We start from the raw sequence: 26,630 nt of genomic DNA, 5'->3' as shown, positions 1-26,630 counted from the left end.
TACACCTAAATACTTGTGTATAAATGTTCATTATAACCTTTCTATGAACATAATTTGATTATAAATGCAGATCAATTAAATAGCCTACTGCAGGGGTCAACAATCTTAGTCCTGGAGGTCCGGTGCCCAGCAGGGCTTAGCTCCAACTTGCCTCAACACACCTGCCTGGGTGTTTCAAGTATACCTAGGCTGCGTCCGAAACCACCTACTACTCAGTAGGTACCGGATTTGATCTTAAACGTACTACTCAGCCATTAGAAAAAGTACGTTCTGTACAGTATGAATGTGAGCAGTATGAACGGAATTCGGACATACTACAGACACCATTTTGTCATGGTCACATGACCTACCTGCGTCAGTTGTGTCACTTCACTCCCATTCATAAACTCGCTCGTGGGGCATCATGCGATAGCGCAGCATGCAATTCTATGAATTCGGACATACTACTCAGTTCGCATACTGATTTTAGCGTACTGTAAAGTATGGAAGTTTGCGGTTTCGGACTAAACACTAGTAAGACCTTGATTAGCTTGTTCAGGTGTGTTTGATTAGGGTTGAAGCTAAAATATGCAGGACACCAGACCTCCAGGAACAAAGTTGCAGACGTTACTGCAGGCCAGTGATCACCAATTATATAAAATAAATAAAAAAATAAAATAAATAAATAAATGCCACATATATGAACACATACAGACCCTTACAGTCTCCGATTTGTTACCAATTACAGAAAAACTACACACAGCATACATTTAGTCCTTATTTGGGTTCAAAAACAACATGCAACATATAGCCCACAGTCAGTGCAAGCCTCTCATCTGTATCCTCAATCTTCACCAGCACATGTAACCTCTTGTTAGAAAGTAAATCCGTCATTCAGAGTTCATAATAGTCCAAAAGGTGATGACAATAGTTAAACAGGGCAGTTTGTTCATGTTTTAGGTTGCTGAAAGAATCATTTGCTCCTTTTTTTTTTCTCCGGCTTCACTCTCGTGCTTGTTTCTGAAAAGATCGGATATCAGAAGTGCTTCAATAATCATGCGCAGGTTATCATCATGAGCTCAAGAAGTTTGTTACTTCAAATATAGACGTGCTGCAAGCGATCACCAGCTACAAAGCACAGGTTAGATTCTGCTCCCCTTCTTGGCTTTGTGGCAAGACAACGACAAGGTTTGTTTAAGCTCGGGTCGACCATGGCTCATTGTTATATGTATATATTATTACAGTGTAATGTCTCGGCTGTGTATTTAAAAATGCCAGTTCCTTGGTTTTCATTCTCCTGGCTTGTTGCAAGAGCGAGTGACGTGTGTCACCAAACCAACAGCACGTCAACTGCACGTCTAGCTCTGCCTTTGGTACCCTTTTGTTGTGCAAGGGTCCCTTTGCAAAGGGTATCAAAACAGTGGTACGGTTCGCTTTTAGGTATACCTTTTAGGATAAAACCAAACCGTGCCACTCAGTGGAAACGGGTCATAAGGAGCTCTGAGCCTTTTCAACATTTTGCTTTGCAGTTGCTGGTTGCCAGATCTGTTATTATTTGGCCGTTATTATTTAGTTACCAGGGTGTTATAGTGGTTGCCAGATTAAGTGTTGTGTTGGTGGTATGGTGTTCCCATTATTTTTTAGCATATTGCTAGGGTGTTTATGATGGATTGCCAGGGTGTGTGTTTTGCTAACGTGTTCTTGGGGTTTTAGCATGCTGAATAATATGAGCAATCATTAAAAATAGTGTGAGATCTGAGGGTTGCTAGGGTGCATAACCCCCTAGCACCCCTCAAGTGTCATGCTCAAGTCTCTGCAGACTTATTTTTATGATTCACCAAGAAAAAATTAAAGGCTGAAGGCTCAGTTTCATAGAAAAACAAATCTCTTCTCAACTAGCCACACAATTTGTGATATCATTCATGCAGCATAATGGTCTGTGACAAACTGCACCTCAAAGTTTAAAGTCAACATAACATCAAAACTAACCCTATTTACTTTTACAATGCATGCTCTTATTGTGCATGACTCATCAGTGCACACTACTGCAAAAAAAAAATACACTGAGTTTAATGTTTGGGTGTGTTCAAATCCCAACTTGCATCAAAGAGTATCACTAATGCATTTGATGCATCTTTATTGCAGTATAATAGGCAATGTAACTCCTTTATGCAGCTTGTGATTGCACGAACTCAGATGGTCAGTGTCTCACTCTGACCGTGCTTCTGTGTGTGTGAAAAAGAGAGCAGACTGAGAGACTGAGATCTCAGCACAGGAAACAGAGGGTTCCTGTTTGTGAGCCAGGCTCTATTGTCTCCCCCCCTCTCTATAACTCTCATGCTCATAAACACACTTATCTGCGATTGTTCCCTTTAAATCATATTTTGTCTGCCCCATCTTAAAGACTCACACTGGAGCCGTGGATTCTCCACAGAGCCTTTTCCTTTTAAAAGTTCAGTGTGCTTTACTCTTTGAAACTCCAAATGAAGACCTCCTCCTACACATATTAGTTACATGCTTTACACATCAGGCCTCCAGGGAGTTTACATGGTTGATTAATTACTGTATTTGTTAAATCACATGCTTCTTTGTATATTAAAACTTTCAATACTAATGATTTTTGAGTGTAAAAAATGTTGAATGCCTACCATAAAACTATTCAACACAACATTTTTAGATTGGATAGATTTGCTTTTTTCCAAATGATGATGCCCTTGGATATCCCCGAAATGAGTCGTAGTCCAATGTAGCTCACACCTGGTGACATTTTTGGACCCAATGCTAAATAAACCTACACAGACTCACTCAGATCTCATCTCGCTGGGTGGTGGCAGGGGACCAGAGTTTAAGCATGTAAGCTATTTAAGCATCTGGATTTAATGCACCATTAAGGTCAACGGCTGACCAGTCTGCACCTGTAGCCTCTCCACTAAACCCAGCAGCCCCTCCTCTCAATCTGCTGCAAGTCTTCTCTGCTTTCTCTCAATCATTCTACAAAAAAGCTTAATGTTCTAACTACAAAAATCTAATTACTTAAAGGTGCACTTCAGACAGTTTACCTTTAACGAACACTCCACTTTAAAACACAAAACATGCTCATATTTTCTCCCCTATAGCTAAAAAGTAGATTTTTACCCTTTTTAATTCATTTACAATCGTCTGGTCTTGTGGGAACACTTTTAGCTTAGCTCAGCATAGATCATTTATTCAGATTAGACCATTAGCATCTCACTCAAAAATGACCAGAGTTTTGATAATTTTCATATTTAAAGCTTAACTATAATATCGTTTATTGACAAACAATGAAAAGTTGCTATTTTCTAGGCCGATATGTCCAGAAACAATTCTCATTCCAGCATAACAATCAAAGTGCAGCAGGTGCAATGATACTATGCAGTGCCTGAAATCAGCAACTTTCCATCAATATAACCAGTTTGATCGCCTGCTTGCACAGGGAGTGTGTCTTGCAGCCATATAGATATTTCGTCACCTTAGAATTATAAGGTTCTATCTGACATTTTTGTCAAAATAAAGTTATTGACATTTTCTTATATAAAAGACTTGTTTACATTATGGGAATTTTAAAAAAAAAGTTATCATTTTAAGACTATAAAAAAAAAAAGTTACACACATACTGTTTGCTATGAAATGCGAAAACTTTGAAGCTCAGAACAGAGTTAGAACCTTATAATTCCATGGTGACGATTTATTAAAGTAAATTCAAAACAATTTTTTATTTTGGTGCAGATCCATTTTGAGTGAGGCACTGTGTAACATCATTGTGCATTCTGCAGCCATGGTATGGCAGCAAATTCTTTGATTATTAAATCCAAATGAGAGTATAGTTCCTGGCCATGTTGGCCTAGACAGTGTTGGGAAGAGTTACTTTTGAAAGTAATGCATTACAATATTGAGTTACTTCTCAAAAAAGTAACTTAGTTATTTTCTATGGTTACTTTTTATTACTAAAAGTAATGCCTTACAATACTTTTGAGTTACTCTTGTACGTAACTTTCATTGAGTGTTACGATACTTTTGAGTTCCTTTTGCACAACTCTCATTGAGTGTTTGATACTTGAGCTACTTTTGTGTAACTCTCATTGAGCATTACGATACTTTTGAGTTATTTTGCATAACTCTCTTTGAGTGTTGCAAAACTCGAGTTCCTTTTGCTTAACGCACTGAGTGTTACGATACTTTTCAGTTACTTTTGCGTAAGTCTCTTTGAGTTTTACGATACATTTTAGTTTCTTTTGCGCAAGTCTCATTGAATGTTACGATACTTGAGTTACTTTTGCATAACTCTCACTGAGTGTTACAATACTTTTGAGCTACTTTTGTGTAACTCTTATTGAGTGTTACGATACTTTTGAGTTATTTTGCATAACTCTCATTTAGTGTTGCGATACTTTTGAGTTCCTTTTGCGTAACTAATTGTGTGTTACGATACTTTTCAGTTACTTTTTCGTAACTCTTACTGAGTGTTATTATACTTTTGCATAACTCTCACGAAGTGTTATGATACTTTTGAGTTACTTTTTTGAAACTCCCAGTGTTACGCTAATACTGAGTTACCTTTGCATAACTCATTGAGTGTGACGATACTTTCGATTTACTTTTGCGTAACTTATTCACTGAGTGCTACCATACTTTTAAGTTATTTTTGCATAATTGTGTGATTCAATGTCACTGTTAATTTCAATTCAGCAATATATGTTTTAAGGTAATTAATGAAACAAAAAAAAATCAAATATCATTACTTAATTTTTTAAAAGTAATACGCTACTTACTCGTTACTTAGAAAAGTATATTTATTACGTAACTTGTATTGTAATGTGTTACCCCCAATCACTGGGCCTACATAATAGCAACTTTTCATTTTCTGTCAATCTTAATGCATAATGTAACTAGAGAAGTGTCAAGCTTTAAATAAGAATAAGAACTCACTTGTCTTTGAACAAGATGCTAATGGTCTAATCCGACTCAATGATCGATGCTGAACTAAGATAAAGGTGCTTTTGTAAGACATGGAGATCAGCTGAATAAATGCAAAAATGGTAAAACTCAATTGTTTTAACTGTTTAGGGAAATAGTAAAATGAGCCGATTTTCAAAAAAGTCAACATGTGCCAGCTCCAAATCATTCTATTTCCCTTTTGACCTTCATGTTCTGGTCTCGTTCTTTAAGTTGTGGGTGTTGTTCTGCTCCATCACCCCCTCTATCTCAGTGCAGCCTGTTCTGTTGTGTCTGCCAACTGCTCTCTGCTGGATCACAGGTTTCCTGAGCTGGAGAGCAGGGACTGGCAGTCTCAAACACTGTGAACGGCCAACTTGCTTTTTTCCCACTGCGCTTCGTGTATGTTCTGTTCACTGAACGCACACTCCTACGCAAACACCCCGGCAGAAGAAAATCACACTGATTATGAAGAGAATTACAGCAATCACAGATAGATAGATAGATAGATAGATAGATAGATAGATAGATAGATAGATAGATAGATAGATAGATAGATAGTCCCACACACATGCCACACTTGCTACACTTCTCTTTTACAGCCGTTCTCTGTACTGAAAGAGGCAGTCGCTGACAAGTGTAAACACCACTAAGAATAACCTCACAGTGATCTCAGCGCTGTCTGAGTGATGTTTATACCCTCTCGGCGGGTGAGGAGGTGTGATGGGTCACGGACGTGCTCAATGGGCGGATGTTCGCCCGCGGCATCCAAAACACAGCACTGTCCACCACTGCCAGCAGGACAGAGACAGAGAAAACAGCTTCAGACTGATGGAGCGCGGGCGTTTCATTTCCTGCCAGCATCACAGATAAAAAAACCTAAATCTCTCAATTGAGGAAAAGGTTCAGTGGATCTTATATATTTTAACTCAATTTAAAAAGCGGAATCAGATCAATTAATTAAATGTACTGTAGGTTAATTTCAGATTCGAATATACAAAATTATTACTGCATTTGTATGTAGGCCTACATTTACAAAAAAAAATCATTGCTGTTCAATCCTACTTTATTTTTTCTCATACACTCTAAAAACGTTGAGTTATTTATTTTAACCCACTGGTCGAGTTAAACATTTATGGTTCATTGCTGGGTTACTTTTAACCTTTATTAAGTTATTTATTTAATAGCTCAACCAGTTATGTTAAATATTTGGTGCTCTGGCTTTGTTGGGTTATTGATTTAATAACTCAACAGTTGGGTGAAAAAAATTGAATTTCAACAGTCAACTGATTTAACTGACACAGTTATGCCTATGTAATGCTGTTTTTGCGCTATAAACTTAAGCTTTAACACAATAATATTGCAGATACAGTATATACTAATATTAGACTAAAGCCTACATTTAAGATAATGGAGTAAAAAGAAACGAAATGCCCATTTCCCCTTCTCTTTCAGCAGGGTTTAGGAGATCAGTATTTCATAAAGGTTTGTTTAAGTTTTAAACAAACAGACAAACTTCCAGTTATACTAAAAAAATGCTGTTTTGGTCCTTAGATATTTAATTATCTCTCGTTTCTATAAACATTTGAAAGCACAGACCGTTTTAAAAACAACCGTGAAGACGTGCACTACATTTCCCATAATACTATTCGCCATTTACGTCATCAACCTGCGTCAATAATCCGAAAACAGTGAGCTGGCATTGAATAGTAGGTAAGAGAGAGAGTTTATTAGTAACGTTACATTATAAGTCCAGTTTCATTTATTAACATAAATTTTTAGTCGCTAATTATTGACGCCAAGTTAACAGATTTCCTCCGTTTAGCGCTGACTGTCAGATTTCATTGTAACCACCTGTAATCATTAGCAATCGTGCTAGCTTTAATACGAGTGAGGATTAAAGCGAATTTAAAAGCAGTATATGCATTTATTCTAATTTTTAGTCACATATGATGTTTCTTGATCTTCTGATTTCGTCTGTATCAAACACTGGTCAAAAAAACGAAGCTTTGAGGCTTTTAATCTAATGTTCTGCATTGTTTATTAGAAATATTCTTATTTTTTAAGTGCACTATACTCATGTTTTAACTAAATATTTATATGGAACGCACAAAAGCCATACAGTGTCATTTAAATACAATTAAGTGAAATATAACAGCCTAACCTTATTGAGGTAAAGTTTTTATATATTCGCTCAATCAGACTTCATGCTTAATAATATTACTTCAAAATAGTATTCTTTGCCAATTCAAATGGTGTAATCATATTAGCAGCCAATAACCATCAAAGCAAAACAATTTTCACAGTCAATTAAATAGAGCTGATGTTGTTTTGAAGTCATACTTGCATAAGATTTCTGACCAAACAGGTTGCGAATTACATGGGGAGTTTGGGAAGTATTAACCCTCTAATTAAGGCTGGATCCCTCTTGAAGGACGTCCAAACAAGATGTATTGATGGGTCAGCGTTTTAAAACTGAAAGTTCACTCTGATCTGTATTTTAAGTAATAATGTTAATAATTAAAATAGTAGACATCCATATGACCACCCCTATAAAGGTTCATACCATTGTGAATGCATAATTGTGCCCGTCAGTCTACGCGAGAAAAAAAGTCATTCAACAGTATGAAACTGGCAGATTCAGAGCACCGATAGACACCGTAAGAATTAGCAAGGCTGTTTTCTTATAAAATAGGGGTTTGTTTCTACATGTAGCCTAAAAGCAAACTCAAATTAGATGCATAGTTTGTAAAGTTTGACCTAAGATAAGTTGAAATGGCTAGCCTGTCAGAATACACTAAACAGCCTTTCCAATAAAACACTGAAAACTGAAATACACTTATTTATAATTCAATATAATATATACATTTTTGAATAAATTAGGTGTAATTTAAATAAATACGTGAATTTGATTCACTGAAGCATGTATTACACAAACATTACTGATAAAGTCAATGTATAATTCGCACACTAAGACTAAATATTTAAAGTAGCGTGGTAAACAATATAATTACCATTTCACTGTTAAAAAAATAAATAAATAAATTAACAAGTGTGCGAATACTAAACCAACTTCACCTCATTTCTAACATTATATTCTCCTATTTATCCTCAAAGGTGGATTATCTGTGTCTTCAATCATCTCGCAATCCCCCAAACCATGACCAAGCTTCTGCAGTGGCTTCTTGCGGTGTCTCTGATTGGCATTGCATGGGGACTCGTTACCTTCGACCTCCTGGATTTGCATTTGCTGCCCCAGTATAAAGAGCTTGCATGGCCGATGCCCGTGTACCTGCTGGTGGTGTTTGGGTGTTATTCTCTGGCCACTGTCGGCTACCGTGTGGCTACATTTAATGACTGTGAGGATGCGGCCAAAGAGCTGCAAGCGCAAATAAAAGAAGCCAAAGAGGACTTGAGGAAGAAAGGACTGAAGATGTGAAACTAGTTTGTGATTATCAATATTCTTTATTTCTCTGTGCACAACATTTCCTCCACGGTGACTGCAGTCTGGTTCTATGGATGTTTGCACTGTCATATGGACTAAAATGAAAACAGGTCAGCTTAGTTCATGTTTATTTCAACATGGTGTAAACTCCTGCACACCTGTGAATCTATTTTCAGCTCCAGGACAGCTTTATTTAAAACATTACTGAAACATTGTGGACATATTGTCAGTGCAGAGAAGTGCTATTTTTGTACAGTCCCAAGTCCAGAGTGTGTGTATTTGCATTGGCCGAGGAATGAATATGGCTCTTTCTGTTTTTAGTGAAGTCAGAATTCGGTTTCAGATTTACACATGAACTGTGCTTGTGAAAGAAATGTGTCGGTCAATTAAAAAAAAAAAAAAAAAAAAAAAGATTTACAAATGTAAAACATTTGTGTTGAATTCCATTACGGTACTTATTAAATAACATTTTAAGGGTCAGAATGTTTAATTTGAACATTATGTGGTATTTGATTGCCTGAATAGATAAAAACTACTTTATAAGGTAATTTTCCATTGCGTTTTCTCCAGGACATTCCACATAATAAAACTGATGCTTGATGCAAAATGTGTAAATCACATGTCAATCAAAACACAGACCGATTCATTTTCAACTGCAATGTAAATGTAACTTTTTGAAGCTGTTAATAAAACAAAGATGTATGCTTTAAAAAAAAAAAGCTTCAGTCTTACTGGTTCAACGCTTCACACCAGGAATAACTACAAAGAGATAAAAAAAAAAAAGTATCCTCAGCTAAAATAATTGCATTATTACCAGACCCACTTTGGGAATTTTTTTTTTTTAAGTTTATGAACAAAATCACTGATAGCCAGTGGTGGATAAGAGTACAGAAAAGTCATACCTAAGTACCATTACTTGCCTAAAAATGTAGTGCAGGTAGAATAAAAGAATCTGATGTAAATATTACTCAAAGTATGAGTAAAAAGTAGAGCTTTCAAAAGTACTCAGAAGTATTACACTAAAAAGCTGATGCATTTATATGTAATTAGTGAGTGTGTGTAAACGTAACATTCTGTAGTGCATTAAGTTATAGCCAAGGCCAGACAGAAACTGCGGACATTTTTTGCTATTTCTGTGCAGAATATTGTAAAAAATCTGCGGATTTATGTGGAATGATTTTGGGTGGATCGTAACTAAAATTTAAGTAATAAAATTTAAATAAGTAAAAAAAATTAAAATAAATATATATTTTAAACTTTATTGTAAGTAATATTACTGAACTAATTTAAAAATTGAATAAATATAAATTCACACACATTTAAAAAACAATACAAATAGAATCGATGGCCTGGAAATCTGTGGATTTCTGCACGCGCAGATTCCGTGTAGGCCTAGTTATTGCCCAGCAGGTACACAACATCATAAGACGTTAATATTAGGTGTGATTTAGGTAGTGATGTCAGGTGAACAAAATTCACTGACTAGCCAGCATCTAAGGACAATGTTATTTTGATGTCCAATAACGATTTGATATTTGGTTGATTTTAGGTTGTGTTAGAAAGTGACCAAAACCCAACGTCATATTGACCTCAAATGCTGACATTTATTCGTCAGGTATGGCAACCATAATTCAACGTCTTAATAGACATCATATTTGTAACGTCCACACAACATCAAGCTGTAACATCATTAGACGTTGATTTTTGGTTGATGTTATGTTGATTTTAGGTTGGACGTTAGACACTGACGTCAGCCTGAAGTTGAGTTCTGATGTCAACCAGATTTTCATTTCAAAACAAAATGCATCTTCTCTATGACAGTATGCAACTTCAATCTGATGTCATGTTGACGTCTTGTGCCTGCTGGGTGTTTAAGACCATTTCGCTCATCATACATCATACATCAGTTGTCTTCTCATCAGTGACATGCATCTAAACCAGGGGTGCTCAATCCTGTTCCTGGAGATCTACCTTCCTGCAGATTTCAGTTGCTACCCATATCAAGGACACCTGAACCAATTAATTAGGACCTGAACACCACTTGATAATTACAGGCAGGTGTGTTTGATATGGGTAGCAAATGAAATCTGCAGGAAGGTGGCTCTCCAGGAACAGGATTGAGCACCCCTGATCTAAACAGTCTCGGGTCAATGCTTGTAAAGATTTTGGACATCATCTTGGACACTTTTAAAGCTTCCAAAGAGTTTGCTGCAATTATAAATCGCCCATGTCTTGAAGCAGTTTATTATAATGCGATTTACCCCTTTTTTTGCATATGTGTTTTAATTAGACAGGAATCACAGGACTGAAATTTACAGATACTGCACTAAAAATGTACTCAAGGGAAAGTAAAAGTATCTTTAAAACTACTCATTAAATTACAATTTCTGAGAAACGCTACTCAATTACAGTAGTTTGAGTATATATATATATATATATATATATATATATATATATATATATATATATATATATATATATATATATATATATATATATATATATTTGAACTCTCATAATGATTAAATCACACTGAAATGAACTAAACTGAACTGAACTTAAACACTAAAACCTGAACCACACTGTTCCAGTTACTATGACCATTTATGTGAAGCTGCTTTGACACAATCTACATTGTAAAAGCGCTATACAAATAAAGCTGAATTAAATTGAATATATATATATATATATATATATATATATATATATATATATATATATATATATATATATATATATATATATATATATATATATATATATATATATATATGTAAACCCTAAAAATGTATTTATTTATTTATTATAAATTTCTTTTTTACATTAGTACTTAATTCAAGCTTGTAGAAATTTTAAACTTAAACTTCTAAGTTTATTTTGCCTAGTGAGGTTTTTAATTTACAAAATTTCTTTTGGTGGAAACCAAAGAAATAAAATGAAGTAAAACCTACTGAATTTTTAAATATAGGTGTTCCCATAATATGCATTTTCTCTTTTTCCCCTCTTGTATTTACAAAATTTGAATACAGTTTTTTATTTATTTATAGGTGTGAACAAGCCTTCACTTGTCCTTTTTTGTCATTGCGTAAATTCACAAGCAATTTCTGAGTGAAAAGTTCTACTTATTTTTCTTTCCCCATCACAATTCATTAACACTCTGCTATTCTCAGGGTTGCCAAGTCCACAGTGGTCCCACAGAATTGGGTTACTTTTAACCGCAGATTGTTGTTTTTTTATTTCATGGGTTTAAGGTTTAACATATTGAATCAATTATATTTTAATGGTTTCAGTGAAATATTTCACTCTACCAAATTTATATTCTACCAATCATAAAAACCGTGCTATGACGATGAAATGGAGTAAGCACAATTTTGGAAGGTGCAGGGAGATTAATAGAGGAGAGACGTGTGTGTGTGGCTCTTTCTATGGTAACAGATTGGGAGGACTTTTGCTAAATAACAATCAAAGTATGAAAATCAACAAAGTAAAAGTCAATTGATGTACAATTGTATTAATATCTTGCATGTATAACACCATGCAAGCTGTGCTATGAATTCAAAACCAATTTAAAGCAACTTTAAGATATAATAATCTTTAATTACTAATATGCAGTAATTTCAAAGAAGAAACCATTAATAATTCATACACTGATGTGAAATATACAAACAGATTAATGTTAAACTACATATGATTTTGTTTGAAGCTGTAAATAAAGCAAAGATATAGGTTTATGTCAGCATGTTTAATTAACACCCAGAATAAAAACAATGCAAGTATCCACAATTAAAATAATTGGCAGTGATGACCTATTTTGAGAAATTACTGGGTTTCTTTAGACTAGTTTTGTTATGAAAACCTAGCAACACTTCATTTTAGTTGACCCTATAAATGAATATGAAGGTCTCTGCACATAAATTCTAAAATGTGACCCACGTTCATGTGATAACTCTTTAAACACTAATCCCAAAGCCACTAAGTGCACACAGGCGCTGTATATAGTGTTAAATTAATCTGGTGTTTTTGGCAAGCAAAAGCTCATTCGTTCTCTTCAGGCTTAAATGTAGGCTGCTTCATTTTTCAGGCCCCTTATAGACCCCGTGAACAGGCCTGTACCTGTCTGTGGAACTAGGGCTTTTGTTTTTGTTAGCAGTTTTCTCATTGGCTCCGCCTGACTGCTGATTGGCTCTTGTTCAAAGCTGTCACCCCCTGCAGACTCTTACAAGCTGTTGTTAGTTAAAGTCTGTTTTTCACAAGCCATAGTAGCATATCAGAGAACGGCATCAGCGTTTTTCTCCGCTGAAACCACAGTATGATTAACACCATGTTTATGCTTTGAGATGCAGTTTAAACAGCTGAGAAACCAAGCAAAATAAAAGTGAAAAGCAGTTTTGAAGAGGGACATAGGTTTCAAGCTCAATCCCAAATAAATTCGGTCATTACTTGCCCTCATGTCATTCCAAACCCAAATTTTTAATAAAATCTAAATGATTTCTGTTAGATTTAAAGCTTATTGACTTAAAATTGTGACTCTGCAAAACATTCGCAGACAGACCGAAATATAAATCCAGATGAATAAAGCATTTTAATTTTCTGTCTTCTGATAAAACACAGTAAATTTGAATCAGAAAAAGGTTTAATTTAACCTTTTATTCAAATCTAAAAAAAAACAAAAACCTAATCTATCAGTGTATAATGTTTTCAAGAGTACACACTTAGCTGATGATTGTTTATAAAGCTTGTTTGGCATGCTGTCCCGGGAGAGAGCCCTGAGCTCATAAGATCCTCGAGCCCGGGGCTCCCTCCCAGTTGCAAGGCGTGAGGGGAGTTTGAGCTCAGGTAGATCTTGAGAACTCCCCTGCTGCAGTAGCTAATGAACGGATAGAGATTGCTCTTAAGAGATAACTACTTTCTAGGAGCATGTCTATGGTGCCGATTTGGATGAGTCAATTACCTTAAGTTGCTTGTTTTTGGACGGTGAGAGGAAACCATGGATCTCGGGGGAAACCCACGTAAGCACGGGGAGAAGATGTAAACTCCACACAGAAATGTAAGCTGGCTTGGTAAGTACTAGAACCTGTGACGTTCTTGCTGTAATGCAGAGTTCAGACTGCATGATTTTCAAAGTCGTCGTGTCACAGATGTTTTCACACTGCATGACAATCTGGGCTAGCTGCTTTGGTTACACTGCAAGATAGATTGGCGACAGGGACTTTCACATTGCATGACTTTACAATAGGAAGAATCGCCGACAACTTCGTCAACAGCTAAAAACACGTAGTATATCTTTTGTTATTAACTACATAGCAAGAAAGAAGCCTTTAATGGGGTAGAAAATGTACATATTTGCTCTTCTGGGTTTGAAGGGAATTAGCAATTTTTCCTCAACTTTCTTTTTTAACTTTCTGTATGAAACATCAAACAGACACAAGTGCTCTGGTCAAACCTCCACTAGTTTTTCCTCCATTTCTTGGGTCCAAATAAACCTACAAAGAGTGCTTTTAACTTGCAGGTACACACACACAAGTGGATGCTGCTCTCTCATTGGCTGTAGGCGATCGCCAATGTTATATTCAGTCAAAACTCATTCCACACGGCATGATTTAAAATCGCAGACAGCTCCAGATCTTTAGCAAGCCAAATATCTTACAGGCATCTGCGACTCATCGGCGATTCTCTCAGATTGCGTCTTTGATAGTTCAACATTGTGTGATTTTTACTCGTGTGAATGAGTACCGTTTTGCCTGTGATTTCAGGCATTTGTCTGCAATTTCTCAAAACCTGTCGCCGAGTCAAAATCGAGGCTAAAACCATGCAGTCTGAACTTAGCATAAGGCAACGGTGCTAACCACTGGGCCGCCGTGCTACTCAAAGAGGAGGAGTAGGGGTGGAAGGAGGGGGATTCTTCAAAACGAAGATGGCTGTTATATGGAATTTAGGGTATTTATAGTGGCTTTGGAATCATTTGATTGGTGAATCATGAATTGAATAATGCGGGGCCAGCTGATAGCAATCATAAGCACATGATCCTCTCGAAATAAGTGTATAAATAAACTTCACTTAAACATTCACATTTGGTCATGGAAGTTCAAGCAGGCTTGATTGATCCAGAAGAACCAATTAGTGTTCTCGTGCCTCAAGCAGGCATGGTTGCGCTTCTGTTCATATTCACCAAAAAATATTATATTTTTAATATAATTTATATAATATCTGAACTAAAGATTTTTGTTGGCACATATTGCCAATGTATAATGTCTTGTGACTAAACAGAAGGTGTCAATGTGAGTGAGAGCCGTAAATAAAAGAATTTTAAAAATAAAAATGTTATCGTTTTGGTTTGATGCACCAATGAGACTGCTAAAGTTACATTCTTTCACCTTCTTTTCGCCTTAGTCCCTTATTTATCTGGGTTACCACAGCAGAATGAACCACCAACTAGTCCGGCTTATGTTTAATTTGTTGTATTTGAAAATCAGGGCTAGTTCTCCGATTTTTACCTTCGCCTTTCTGAAGTATTGTGAATGTCTACCTATACTCTAACAGCTCAATGCTATTTGAATTCACATGATGTTATAAATGCAGCTTTTAAACTTGTAAATACAAGCTTTCCAGACTTAAACTCGCCAAAGAAAAGAAAGAAAGAAAGAAAGAAAAAGAAATCAATGATCTGATTAAAACGGTCCATTACTGAGAAACAAGAAAGAAAATTGCAGGCCTCGTTTTTGACTCCATTGCAATTTTCGGGTCCTGATCAATAAATCTTTCTGAAATTCAGACATCTTCAGCCTGGGCTTGTTTAAAAGCAAACAAGAGAAAAACAAACATAACCTAAAGATCGCTTTTGTGTTTTCCAATGAACAATGAAGATGACAAAAAGGTCAATCTTCTCATTTAATTAAATAAAATGCATAAATCCAACCCCCCTTAATATTTGATATACTAGCAATCAGAAGTAGTGCTAGTTGTTTTGATTCTTGATTTTCTGAGACTGATTGAAAGCAACATTTTGTTCAACATGCCTAAAAACAAGCACATTTGTCTCAGCTGACCTGTTTCAGTTGCCTTTAGGGGTTAGAGATGCCACATTTTGTGAAACGCAAGACAGGTCAAGTTCTGTTGTACGTCAAGAGACCTTTATGCCCCATACTTCACATTTGTCTGTTATGCAACATGATACTTCTTCATCTGTTCTGTTATTGTTGGAAGAATGAACTATATGTAGTTCGTTTAGACTGAATACATGGTTACAATTCAAAGCAACAGTGACCCAGATAAGGATCTGTGCATTTAGCCGCACTGAAAAATCTGTGAATGCTATTATGTTTGATCATAAATTGGTGATAAATTTATGCAAGAATTGTAATTGAAAGGGGGTAAATTATGCTAAAACAACCTAAAGTATTATGTACTTAATAATTTATGCATATGTATTATACTAATATAATGTATTTAACAATATTATACATATTTATTCATATATATACACTCACCGACTTCACCCTTACTAGGTACAGCTGTCCAACTGCTTGTAACCACAAAATTTCTAATCAGCCAATCACATGGCAGCAACTTCATGCATTTAGGCATGTAGACATGGTCAAGACGATCTGCTGCTGTTCAAACTGAACATAAGAATGGGGAAGAAAGGTGATAAGTGACTTTGAATGTGGCATGGTTGTTGGAGCCAGACAAGCTGGTCTTAGTATTTCAGTAACTGCTGATCTATTGGGAAGACCACACCGGGTGTCACTCCTGTCAGCTAAGAACAGGAAACTTAAGCTACAATTCACCCAATGTTGTTTGGTCTGAGGATTCTTGATTTCTGCTGCGACTTTTAGGTGTTAGGGTCAGAATTTAGTGTCATCAACATAAGTATGGATGCATCCTGCCTCGTATGAACAGTTTAGGCTGGTGGTGGTGTAATAATGTGGCAGATATTTTGTTGCCACACTTTTTGGGCCTATTAACACTAATTGAGCATCAGGTCAACGCCACAGCCTACCTAAGTATTGTTGCTGACCATGTCCATCCCTTATGACCACAGTGCATCCATCCTCTGGCTACTTCCAGTAGGATAACGCACCATGTCATAAAGCGCAACTCATCTCAGACTGGTTTCTTAAACATGACAATAAGTTCACTGTACTGAAATGTCCTCCACAGTCACCAGACATCAATCCAATAGAGCACCTTTGGGATGGATCATGGATGAGGAGCCAACCAATCTGCAGCAACTTCGTGATGCTATCATATTAATATGGACCAAAATCTCTGAGGAATATGTCCAGTACCTTCTTGAATCTATGCCACGAAGGATAAAGGCAGTTCTGTAGGCAAAAGGGAGTCCAACGCAGTACTAGTACAAGTGTACCTAATAAAGTGGCCAGTAAGTGTATACTATAATATACATATTTCTCTCAGATACACTGTGCGGACATTTGCATATTTTCTGAATGGCTATCAAAAACAGATTTTTGGCAATCGGTTAACACTCTTGAGCCAAAAAGACGTTAGGCGAAAAGGAAATTTTTAAGTTATTACATTCGGATGAAAGATTACAAAGACAAACATTATTTTTCCTCAGGAATAACATGCACTGATGGATCATACACAATAAAACCAAGACTGTTTATCAATAAAGTAAATAGCGGCATTTTGATTTAGTTTCCACGTCAATTGACATTCAGTAAAGTCCACCAAATGACTGAATGGCCTAAAATGTCTAAAAATGTCTGAGGGTTGCTGCCAACATATGAACAAAGAGTAATACTATCTGGTGTGCCAGCTGCCAAACTTTCTCCGGAGCCTTGTTAAAATAAATATGAATGTAAAAAGACGGATAATTGAGTGGAAGTGTAGCGTAATGCCTGAAAAACTTACCTCCTCTGATGCCGTGCACGTCAGTGAATGTAAACCTTATTGTTTAAGCTAATTAGCTCACTGTTTTAGCAACATGTGCTAGCAAGGTGTGTTTGTCAAAGAATCCGAGAGCATGGAACGATTCCAGCTTTCTTTTTCTGTGACCCAGAAGTCACTATCCAAATATGCCTTTATTAGGACAGAAACCATCCGAGAGCATGTGGAAGATTTTGGCTACACTCAAACTGTCGGCGTTTGGGATTTACTACCTCATTTGCTTTGGTATGTGTCTTGAAATGTCCCATTCACACAACACTTACAACAGACGGTTGAATCATATGTACATAGACACCTCAGTATTAGTTATATAGGCAAACCGGTCCCCCTCTAAAACTGAATGGAGCTACACATGCTGAACTCATTTTACAATGATGAAACTTCATACCCGATTTTCAATAATTGCCCGTTTTCATTGCAAAGCTGCTATGACACATTTCATGACTATTTTCTGTTGTCTGCTATATGAAAGTCATCTCTCATATTGGATTGTTCGAAGCCATGGTCGAGGGGCGCTGTCTATATTTCTGCAAATCTGAAATATGTTACTTAGAGTAAATTTTGTTGTACATTTCATACATGTTCTTCATAAAGCCCACCTTTATACAGACCACCTAGCAAACCTCTGACCTAAACGCAACTAATAAAGTTTTCAAAAATAAACGCAAGCTTAAAGTGCAGTATAACTATGAATTCTTTTATATACATTTCACATTGGCTGCGTCCGAAATCCCAAACTATATAGTGTGTTATAAACAATAAGCTGAGTAGCTTGTTCGAATTAATAGTATTTGAGAAACAGTTTACGAGTTGCACCTGGATTACCTATACTTATGGTGATATTCTGCAGTGCGCATCAGATGGATCTTATAATGCCATGTGAAAGAATTCATGAATGGGAGTGAAGTGAAGCAAGCACTGTAGGTCATGTGATAATAACAAATGCCAGATGTAGTACTAGTTACATTCATACTACTCACAATCATACTACTGTATACAGAACATACTTTTCTAATGGTCGTGTATAAATTCAAATTCAAATGTAGTACATTTAGTAGTAGGCAATTTGGATGTCTCAACCTAGTAAGACCTTGATTAGCTGGTTCTGGTGCTTTTTGGTCAAGACCAGGCACAGCTGACATAAGGGGCTCTATTTTAATGATCTAGGCACAAAGTCTAAAGTACATGGTGCAAAAGCATTAAGGGCATCTCCGAATACACTTTTGCTTTAAGGGAGGTAAATTCGGTTTGCGCTGCGGCAACAGGGTTGTGCTTATTCTCGCAATGAGTTATGGTTGTGTTTTAAGCAATAAGTGCATTAATCCAATCAGAGTCTGAACTTACGTTCCCTTCAAGAGTCAGTTGCTTCATGCCGTGGCACATTAGCTGTTTACATGGCGGACTTTGTAAGTGGACAAACCTAATGCTTCACTAGTGATAAAAAACAGTTAAAGAGACCATCTGCAGCACAAGAATAAAGAACGAGCCTCCTACATTCAGCCTCTTTACTTTTTCTTTCACTTCACTTCTTCACTTTCGTGGATAAGGAAACAGTGTTGTACTCACCTCACTGAAGGCAGACATTAGCCTACATAATTCATGTAGTTTGTTAAATGCATAGATTTGTTTCAAAACTATTTCTAAATTCAGCTCTAATTTCCAGCAATCAAATAAATGAACAATCATAATGAAGTGGGGTCCAAAATCTGATTTATATCCAAACACACTTGTAAAGATATTTGCGTATTGCTGTACATCCTGTGTGTATAAAGCAATGTGTAAGCGTTTAAGGCGCACAACTAACACGCTTTGCACTGGACCTTATACCTGCTTTCAGCTGGTCAATTGTGAAGTCTATTTTAGTTCCTCAAAATAGCAACGCACCTTAACACACCTCTATTATAGACCAGCACCCCTATGAGTCCACAAAGTGGCACAAATGGATTTACTATTTAAACAACGTGGCACAAAACAGGAAAATTAAGGTTGCGCTGGTCTGAAATTAGCAAAACATTGCGCCACACACGTCTTGCGCCTTATTGCGCCAGGTGCATGACAGGGCCCAAGGTGACAACCCAGTCAGGTTTAACATTATGATGATGTGTCCCAGGTTTTACAAACCAGCATGTAAAACGCTTGTGATTTTCAGAGATTCTACATACCATAAGCTACACATACTTTTGAAAGCTCAGCATTCTGTTGATCAAGATAAGTTATAATTGTCACAGTTTTCACAGCTCTTCCACATGGGGGATTGGCATCATAATTACTTCTGCTGGTGGACCATTAAGAATACAGAGATTGTGAAGAATTCACTCAACCCTTTCAAATCTCCTAAAAAGTTTTCAGTTTTGTGTGCCATCAGACATTCAGCCAACAGTGCCTGAGCAGAAGTCTGAACCTGATAATATGGAATCTCTATGTACATGTCTGTCTTTAATAATGTCTGTTTGAATTAGCGCCTGATTTGTTTTTGTCATTACAAGTTGACGACCCAAAATTGAGAGTAGCAGGTTCCTGAATGATTTGAGCTTGCCCACTGTTTTACTACTTCTAGATAAAGTTGAAACACATTTGACCATATGGACACTTTTAACATTTATGGGTTTCTCAGTAGCGGAAGTCGTCAGAGTTGGGAAAACTTAGAGTACACTGAAATGGGGAGCACAACAAATAATATTTTTACATTCATATTTGCTCAAATATTAAAAGAAAAACTCAGCGATGGTCTTAGAGACTTTAAAAAAAAGAAGAAATATTGTGAGACTGATAACAGCAACAAGAAGAGAGAACAACATCAAATTTACAGTCCTGTCCGTTGATACCGCATTCGAAATGCTTCGCATAAGTGGTAATTCGTTTTTTGTAATTTGATGCAAGAATGATATAATACATACAGAAATATAGATAAATATATGTTTAAAAAAAATCGAAATACAACTTTCAAAGATTTAAGATGCTAATGACTGTTAAAAGCATTTTTACAGTCTTGTGAAAAGGGTCCATTGCTTTTGTAGTGCAAATACTAAGGCGATCAAATTGAGTTCAAAACATCAACCATCGACTCCTTGCCTATTGACCTTACACAGAATCACTATGGGACCAAAAACTTCCATCCACATTTATTTCATTCTTCTGCTTTCCCACTTGCTCATAATCCAAAAGACATGGGTTCATGTACTGTACTCATTTGTTGCTGCCCTGGGAATGTGATGTAGAGTGTGACAAATAAGAGTCTCTATAAAATACAAATGTAAGTGGTCACAAAAGACACATTTGGACACGACTGCATGGAAACAGGGCCTGTTACATCATATAGAACTGTTTCTCCAATATAGTTCGTTCACAGAGCACGTTGTGTGTTCAGAAAACGTACGAGTTCTACATTATACTACATAGATTAAAGTTATTCTTGTAAATCAATAAAATGTGTGAATGTGACTATTAATGACCCAAAACAGGACTGACGACTCATTGCTTTTTTCCATGTATAAAAATTGTTCACCACAAAGGTTTGTGTTGTATGTTTATTCCATGACTTATTACATTGTCCAATCAAACTCTTAGTGATTAGGTTTTGGCTTGAGTGAGTCTTATTTTCAGCAATTCATCAAAGCCTTTTGCTTTATTTTCTTTAGCCAGCAAAGTTGCTGATTGAACAGTTGAACAGATGTCTGAGATGTGTAAGAAAATTAACTGTATCAAACTCAGCAGTTTGGTTTGTGCTCTCAGAAGAAGTTTCTTGGTTGATTTCTTTTGAAATTTATGGCAAGCATTGCTTGAAATTCAATCACATTTTTATTGTCTGAACAAGAATTTATGCCCAATCCTTCAAGCTGTGCTAAAATCAAAATTCAACAACCCACCACCCCATTCTGAGAAGCTGCTTGACTGTCTTTGTTTTTTAAATGGTTTGATAGTAATTATGGGGTTTATGCATTCATTTTTCTGATATTGTTGGACTGGTGTAGTATTTCTCTGGGTTTGGCTCCTCTGTTTCTTTGAAATAGGATAACCCATTCAACAGTTAAAAAGAATTCATTATATCAGTATATTTGCTTACTCTCAGTCCCATGGAAATTCAAACAAAGGCTAAGAAATGTAGCTGATACTCAATGCTCACAAAGACATCATACTTTATAGAATTGTTTTTTTTTTTTTTGTTTTGTTTTGAGAAACTTATCTTGCTGGAACTGTACTATGTTCACTTGGGGTTCACTGATGTGTCTGAATTTAATGCCAGATGCAGTCAGTCATGATTTCCCAGCATCTCCAGCCATCCTAACTTCATCTAAAGATTGAACGATTGCGGTTAAATAATGTTTAGTTGTGAGCCAGTGCTTACTTTTTTGACTGACACTGAAGCTAAAATAACAGCAATCATGTTTCATGTGTTATTGATCTTGTTTTTCAGGGTAGGTAATTGTTATATATTTTCCATTGTTTGTTCATATGCAAGTAGATAACATTCAGTCAGAAATTATTGAGACAAAAAAAAGGTAATTTGATTATTATGTTGGCTTAAAGCATGCAGCATACTGAAATCCTATATATGAGAAACTAACATTTAAATTACAACCAATAAAACCAAGTCAGGTCATTAAGATGTTATGCTGCGCTACACAATGATCAGTGTTTAGGTGTTGAAAACTTTCAGGCTTTAAATTGTACAAAGAATTGATCCTATATGTAACCCTACTAATTCCAGACCTAGCTGTCTAGTAAAGCCTTGCAACTAGCCTAATTCAAGCTAGCAACATGTCAACTAATAACATCCACCTAATTAGAAACATGGTGATTCATACTAAGAGCATGCAAATTCATTCTAACAACATGGTAATCATAATAGAAACATGGTAACTCATGCTAGAAACAACCTCATATGTAACGACTTCCTAGTTCAAGCTAGCAACATACTAGAATCATACCAATTCTAACAAAATATGGGAAACAGTGATTAAAGCTAGAAACATGCTAATATATTCTAACAACATGGTAACCATGAAACATGCTAGCAACATGGTAACTTTTGCTAAAAACAACTAGACTTAAGTGAAGTTTATTCATAAACTAATTTCGAGAGGATCACGTGCTTATGATTTATCACGGCCGGTCTCACATTTGCTAATCACTATCTTCCAATCATATGAGCCCTAAGCTACTATAAATAGCCACAGTTTTCAGTTCACTTTATCTTCGTTTGGAAGAAACCCCCCTCCTCCGCTATTCTCCTCCTTTACCTCTGATTGGGCGGCACGGCGGCCCAGTGGTTAGCACTGTGAGCCCCACAGCAAGAACACTGCCGGCCCTGGTTCCACTGGACCGGTGGGTGTTTCTGTGAGGAGTTTGTATGTTCTCCCGTGTCCGCGTGGGTTTTCCCCCCAGATTCTCCCTCCATCCAAAGACATTCAACCTACATAACAATCAAGCTTTGTCTAATCCCTTGTGTTCCCTTAGCTACCGCAGCAGGGGAGTTCTGAGATCCACCGAGCTTGGGCTCCCCTCTTGCTCTGCCAACGGGGGGAAGCCCCGGGCTCGAGGAGCCCTTGAGCTCGGGGCTCTCTCCCGGGACAGCCTGCCAAACAAGCTTTTATAAATCATCAGCTAAGTGTGAACTCTTGAAATCCAGGTAACATCATGCCAAGAACGTTATGCTAGTAACTTGTCCACCTTAATAGAAACATGCTGATTCATGCTACAATCAAACTAATTAATGGCAACAATTGAGACATGCTAAAACATGGTAGGCATGTGAGAAAAATGATGGTTAATTGTGGATATTTAAGGTTAACAAAATGTTAAAGATGCTTAAAACATAAACGCAACATAAACACAGAATAACATTCTAATTCACACTGGCCACATGCTAGTGTTATAGTTATTTAACCTGTGAGAATTTTAATTGCAACTAATAAACTCAAGTCAAGTAATTAAGATGTTATGATTATGTTTTCATAACATTTTTCATTCAGGATTTTCAAACTTATATCTAACCTACCCAATTCCAGACCTAGCTGTCTAGCCATCACCGGTATAGCCCTGCAACTAGCCTAATTCAAGCCATAAACACACTAGTTTATGCTAATAACATCCACTCCAATAGAAACATGGCGATTTACAGTCAAAACATGGAAATTCATTCTAACATCATAGTAACCATAACAGAAACATGCACAGCAAAATATGGGGACCCAAAACAACTCTATGGGTGTTAATTTCAACACTTTGAAAGTGTCTCATGGGGTCCACTCAAAACAGAGTTAAATCAACACTTTCAAAAGGGTTGGCACATTGACACCGAAGTAAGGGTTAATTTTAACTCTGGGCAGAGTTAAAAATGTAACTATATTTAACACCGCCTGGTAGTAATTTTTTTACTACAATATATTGTTATTTTATTCAACTCTCTTGAGTGTAAATATGGTAAAAAGGTAAAATAGACTGTAAATTACAAAAGAAAAAACATTTTATTTGAAAACATTCACCACTTCAACAATTCATTCAGTTTTTAAAATGCAACAATGTCAAATATGCTTTAAATGTTTTATTAGTACAGACAGTTTCAACAAAATATGTATGACCAGTGCTCAAAAAGGCTGTTTCCGTCCTTTGGTCCAAACTTGATGTGTTATCAGAGCAATTTGAAAGTTCAATATAGCGTCACTCATAGTTTTCTCTGAACTCATAGTTTTCTTCTGAACTCATAGTTTTCTTGTAAAATTACATTTTAAACAACTTGGTGTGCAAATCTTTCACTTCGGGTGTTTCCTTGGTCCTCCATATCAAACACAGCAGTTTAAATGAAGGTATAAATGCTGTAAACTTGTGTGAAAACAAACTGGAGCTAGGAAATCTCATCAAGCATGTCCTGTGAATGAAGTGCTTCCCAGCCACAGGATGACCTTTTTATCCATGACGATGTAGCAGCTGCTGATCGCTCGTCTGATGCACGGTTCCTGATGCACGGATATAGGGTGATGCTTATCTAAGAACTCTTCAAGACTCCAGCATGACTAAGAAAAATGTTTGAAAAAAAATTGCAATCAAATTCTATGATATATTTAAAAGAACATTTAAAGTAAATAAAACATTCAAGAAATCTAAACTCACCTTTTGAAAATCTACATGATGATCCACAACTTGACTCTCCCAGCTGGTTGAGGTGACAGGATATGGAAAAGTAGAAAAAACACATATATCACTGTTGGATCTCCAAAAACAATTAGGTTAACCACTATGACTAGAACTGGAAAAACAGGCAGCTGTCTGTCCAGAATCCTGAATTTAACACAACACTTGGAGCAAAATTTAGAAGAGCTTAAAATCTTTTATATCATTTAGTGATGTTGACTTCCCCAAAATATTGGCCACAGTGTAAAAAATATTCATAAACTTCATAAACAACACTTTTCTGTAAGCGTGTGCGTGCGTGTGTGCGCGCGTGCATGTTTCTTTACCAGATTCAACTTGTTAGGCCCTTTCAGGTCCAGTATTGACGCCACCTTTCCTGGAGTCTAGCAGATGTTTCAGGTCCAAATATAATCTAAAATATTAGGATAAGCAGAAGAGGAAAAGTGCAAAGCAAAGAGCAAAACGTTATTTAAGTAACAGTTCACCCACAATACAAAACTTATCACCTTCATGTCATTTGTTATTCTCTAATGATCTAATACCCTCTCAGCTTATGTGAAACAAATACAGAACTTTATCAAACATACCTTAATTATTATTATTACCACATATGACCAAGAAGGTGTGCTTGGTCATTTCACCAACTCTGGAAATACACCATCCGTCTCTAATCAGCCACCGTCACAGGGTCTTGTGTTATTGTATAGAGAACTGTGGCTGTTAAAAACAACAACAAAAAATTAGTATCTAACACATATGCATAACCTTCAGATAAAAAGGAGAGATGAACATCACAAAGTATGCCTCACACTTTTTCAGATATCTTTTGATTCAGATGTTGATTATTGATAATAAATCTACAAATCAAACCTGTATCATCATTAGGCTGCTCAAATATGAATCAATTGATTAATTTTACAGACAGGTGGCTGTTTACAACGCACTAAATTGTCTTTAATAAAAAGGAAATGTTGTGTACAGTACATGCTAAGTTTAGCCTATAGTTTTAAGCACAATATCATGCGGGAGAAAAAGCTTGACTAAGATGTTCCTGACTACATAAATAGCCTAACTTACTAACGTCAGACATCCCTGAGTTGGGAAAAGTAATTTTCGGGGGATACAGAGTTGATTTGCGGGAGGTAGCGGGAGAGATGAGAACCTGAAGAGCAATTGGGATGAGTTGCGCGCGACGTACCTAAAGAGCGGTGGGGGTGACTTGCGCGCGACGTACCTGAAGAGCTGGGAGGGATGCGGGGGAGAGGGGTGTGCAAAGTGTTTAATGACCGGGCGGGAGACGCGCGATTTCCGGGAGATTATCATTCATTTGCGTGCATCTACTTGGGCATCTGGGAGTCTGTGCATTTGCGGGATAACGTTAACGTTAGTCCCGCAACTTCCGGGAGACTTCTGTAACCTTAAATGTCTGAGAAAGTGCAAACGCGGTCATTTAAAGACATCAATGTTAACATTCCGACTTTAATGGTTGTCAACACTTAATATAATTCAAGCGTAACTGTTACGTTATCACGCGAGTCTATGAACTAACGGTATATGGACGGCCACGAATGAACCAGTTTAAAAGGGCCGCGGTGTTTAAAATAACCAAATTAACATACACGAATAACAAACAATCATATGTTTTAGTCAGGAAGCCTTTTACAAGTAAGCATATGTTCATTTACTCACCAGATATGTTTTAGAAACTCTCCAGAGCTCATGGAAACCGTCCTGTGTTGCCGTTAGCATCCGGGCAGAGTAGGCTAGGCTGCTCCGGGGTTTCCCTCGCTAGTTTGCTTCGAATTAAAGGAGAAGTGTCGATTTTATTTTACAGATGGGTAACAACGCACAAAATGGCATTAAGCGTGACAGAAATGTGTTGAACATGTACATTTGATGTTTTTATGCACTATGTATGCGTGAGCATATATAAAAACATTCTTGAAAAGAAGTCAATAGTAATGCAGTTAAGCTAGATACACAAACGACCATGAATGAACCGCAGAAGATTAAAATTGTCACTCCATTCTAAAGTTATTAACTTAACAATATGTTTACAACTGTATTTCCTTAAAGAAAGTCAGTAAAATACCAACATTTAGGTAGTTTGACCAGTTGCTGTTCTAAACCTGGCGTCTAAAAATGGCGTCTGGAAAATTCTTCAGTGACTGGGGCTGCATGAATTCCCGGATGTTGGAAATAACACCAC

The 26,630-nt window shown here is 36.6% G+C and overlaps 1 protein-coding gene and 1 long non-coding RNA gene across 3 annotated transcripts; one reads left to right on the top strand and one right to left on the bottom strand.

The window, feature by feature from the left end:
• The first annotated feature begins 6,587 nt into the window (after positions 1-6,587).
• On the top strand, positions 6,588-9,096 carry dpm3 (dolichyl-phosphate mannosyltransferase subunit 3, regulatory). Of its 2 annotated transcripts, none has more exons than NM_200809.2 (2): positions 6,588-6,645; positions 8,050-9,096. In NM_200809.2, the coding sequence occupies exon 2, from the start codon at positions 8,093-8,095 to the stop codon at positions 8,369-8,371; it is 279 nt and encodes a 92-aa protein (NP_957103.2). In that variant the 5' UTR covers positions 6,588-6,645; positions 8,050-8,092; the 3' UTR covers positions 8,372-9,096. The 2 variants fall into 2 exon arrangements, with proteins under 2 accessions (NP_957103.2, XP_005159479.1); XM_005159422.5 differs by having other exon boundaries at positions 6,602-6,641.
• A 14,643-nt stretch (positions 9,097-23,739) lies between these two features.
• LOC137488473 (uncharacterized) lies at positions 23,740-26,183 on the bottom strand. Its single transcript, XR_011007513.2, has 5 exons — positions 26,111-26,183; positions 25,009-25,138; positions 24,748-24,833; positions 24,401-24,443; positions 23,740-24,303 (listed from the first exon to the last, which is right to left on the bottom strand). It is a non-coding gene; the product is annotated as an uncharacterized lncRNA (long non-coding RNA).
• Positions 26,184-26,630: the final 447 nt, after the last annotated feature.

This window comes from Danio rerio, chromosome 19 (genome assembly GCF_049306965.1).
Source record: "Danio rerio strain Tuebingen ecotype United States chromosome 19, GRCz12tu, whole genome shotgun sequence".
Classification (NCBI taxonomy): domain Eukaryota; kingdom Metazoa; phylum Chordata; class Actinopteri; order Cypriniformes; family Danionidae; genus Danio; species Danio rerio.
Note: the sequence above shows the minus strand (reverse complement) of the source record. Positions and strands in the feature narration are given on the sequence as shown.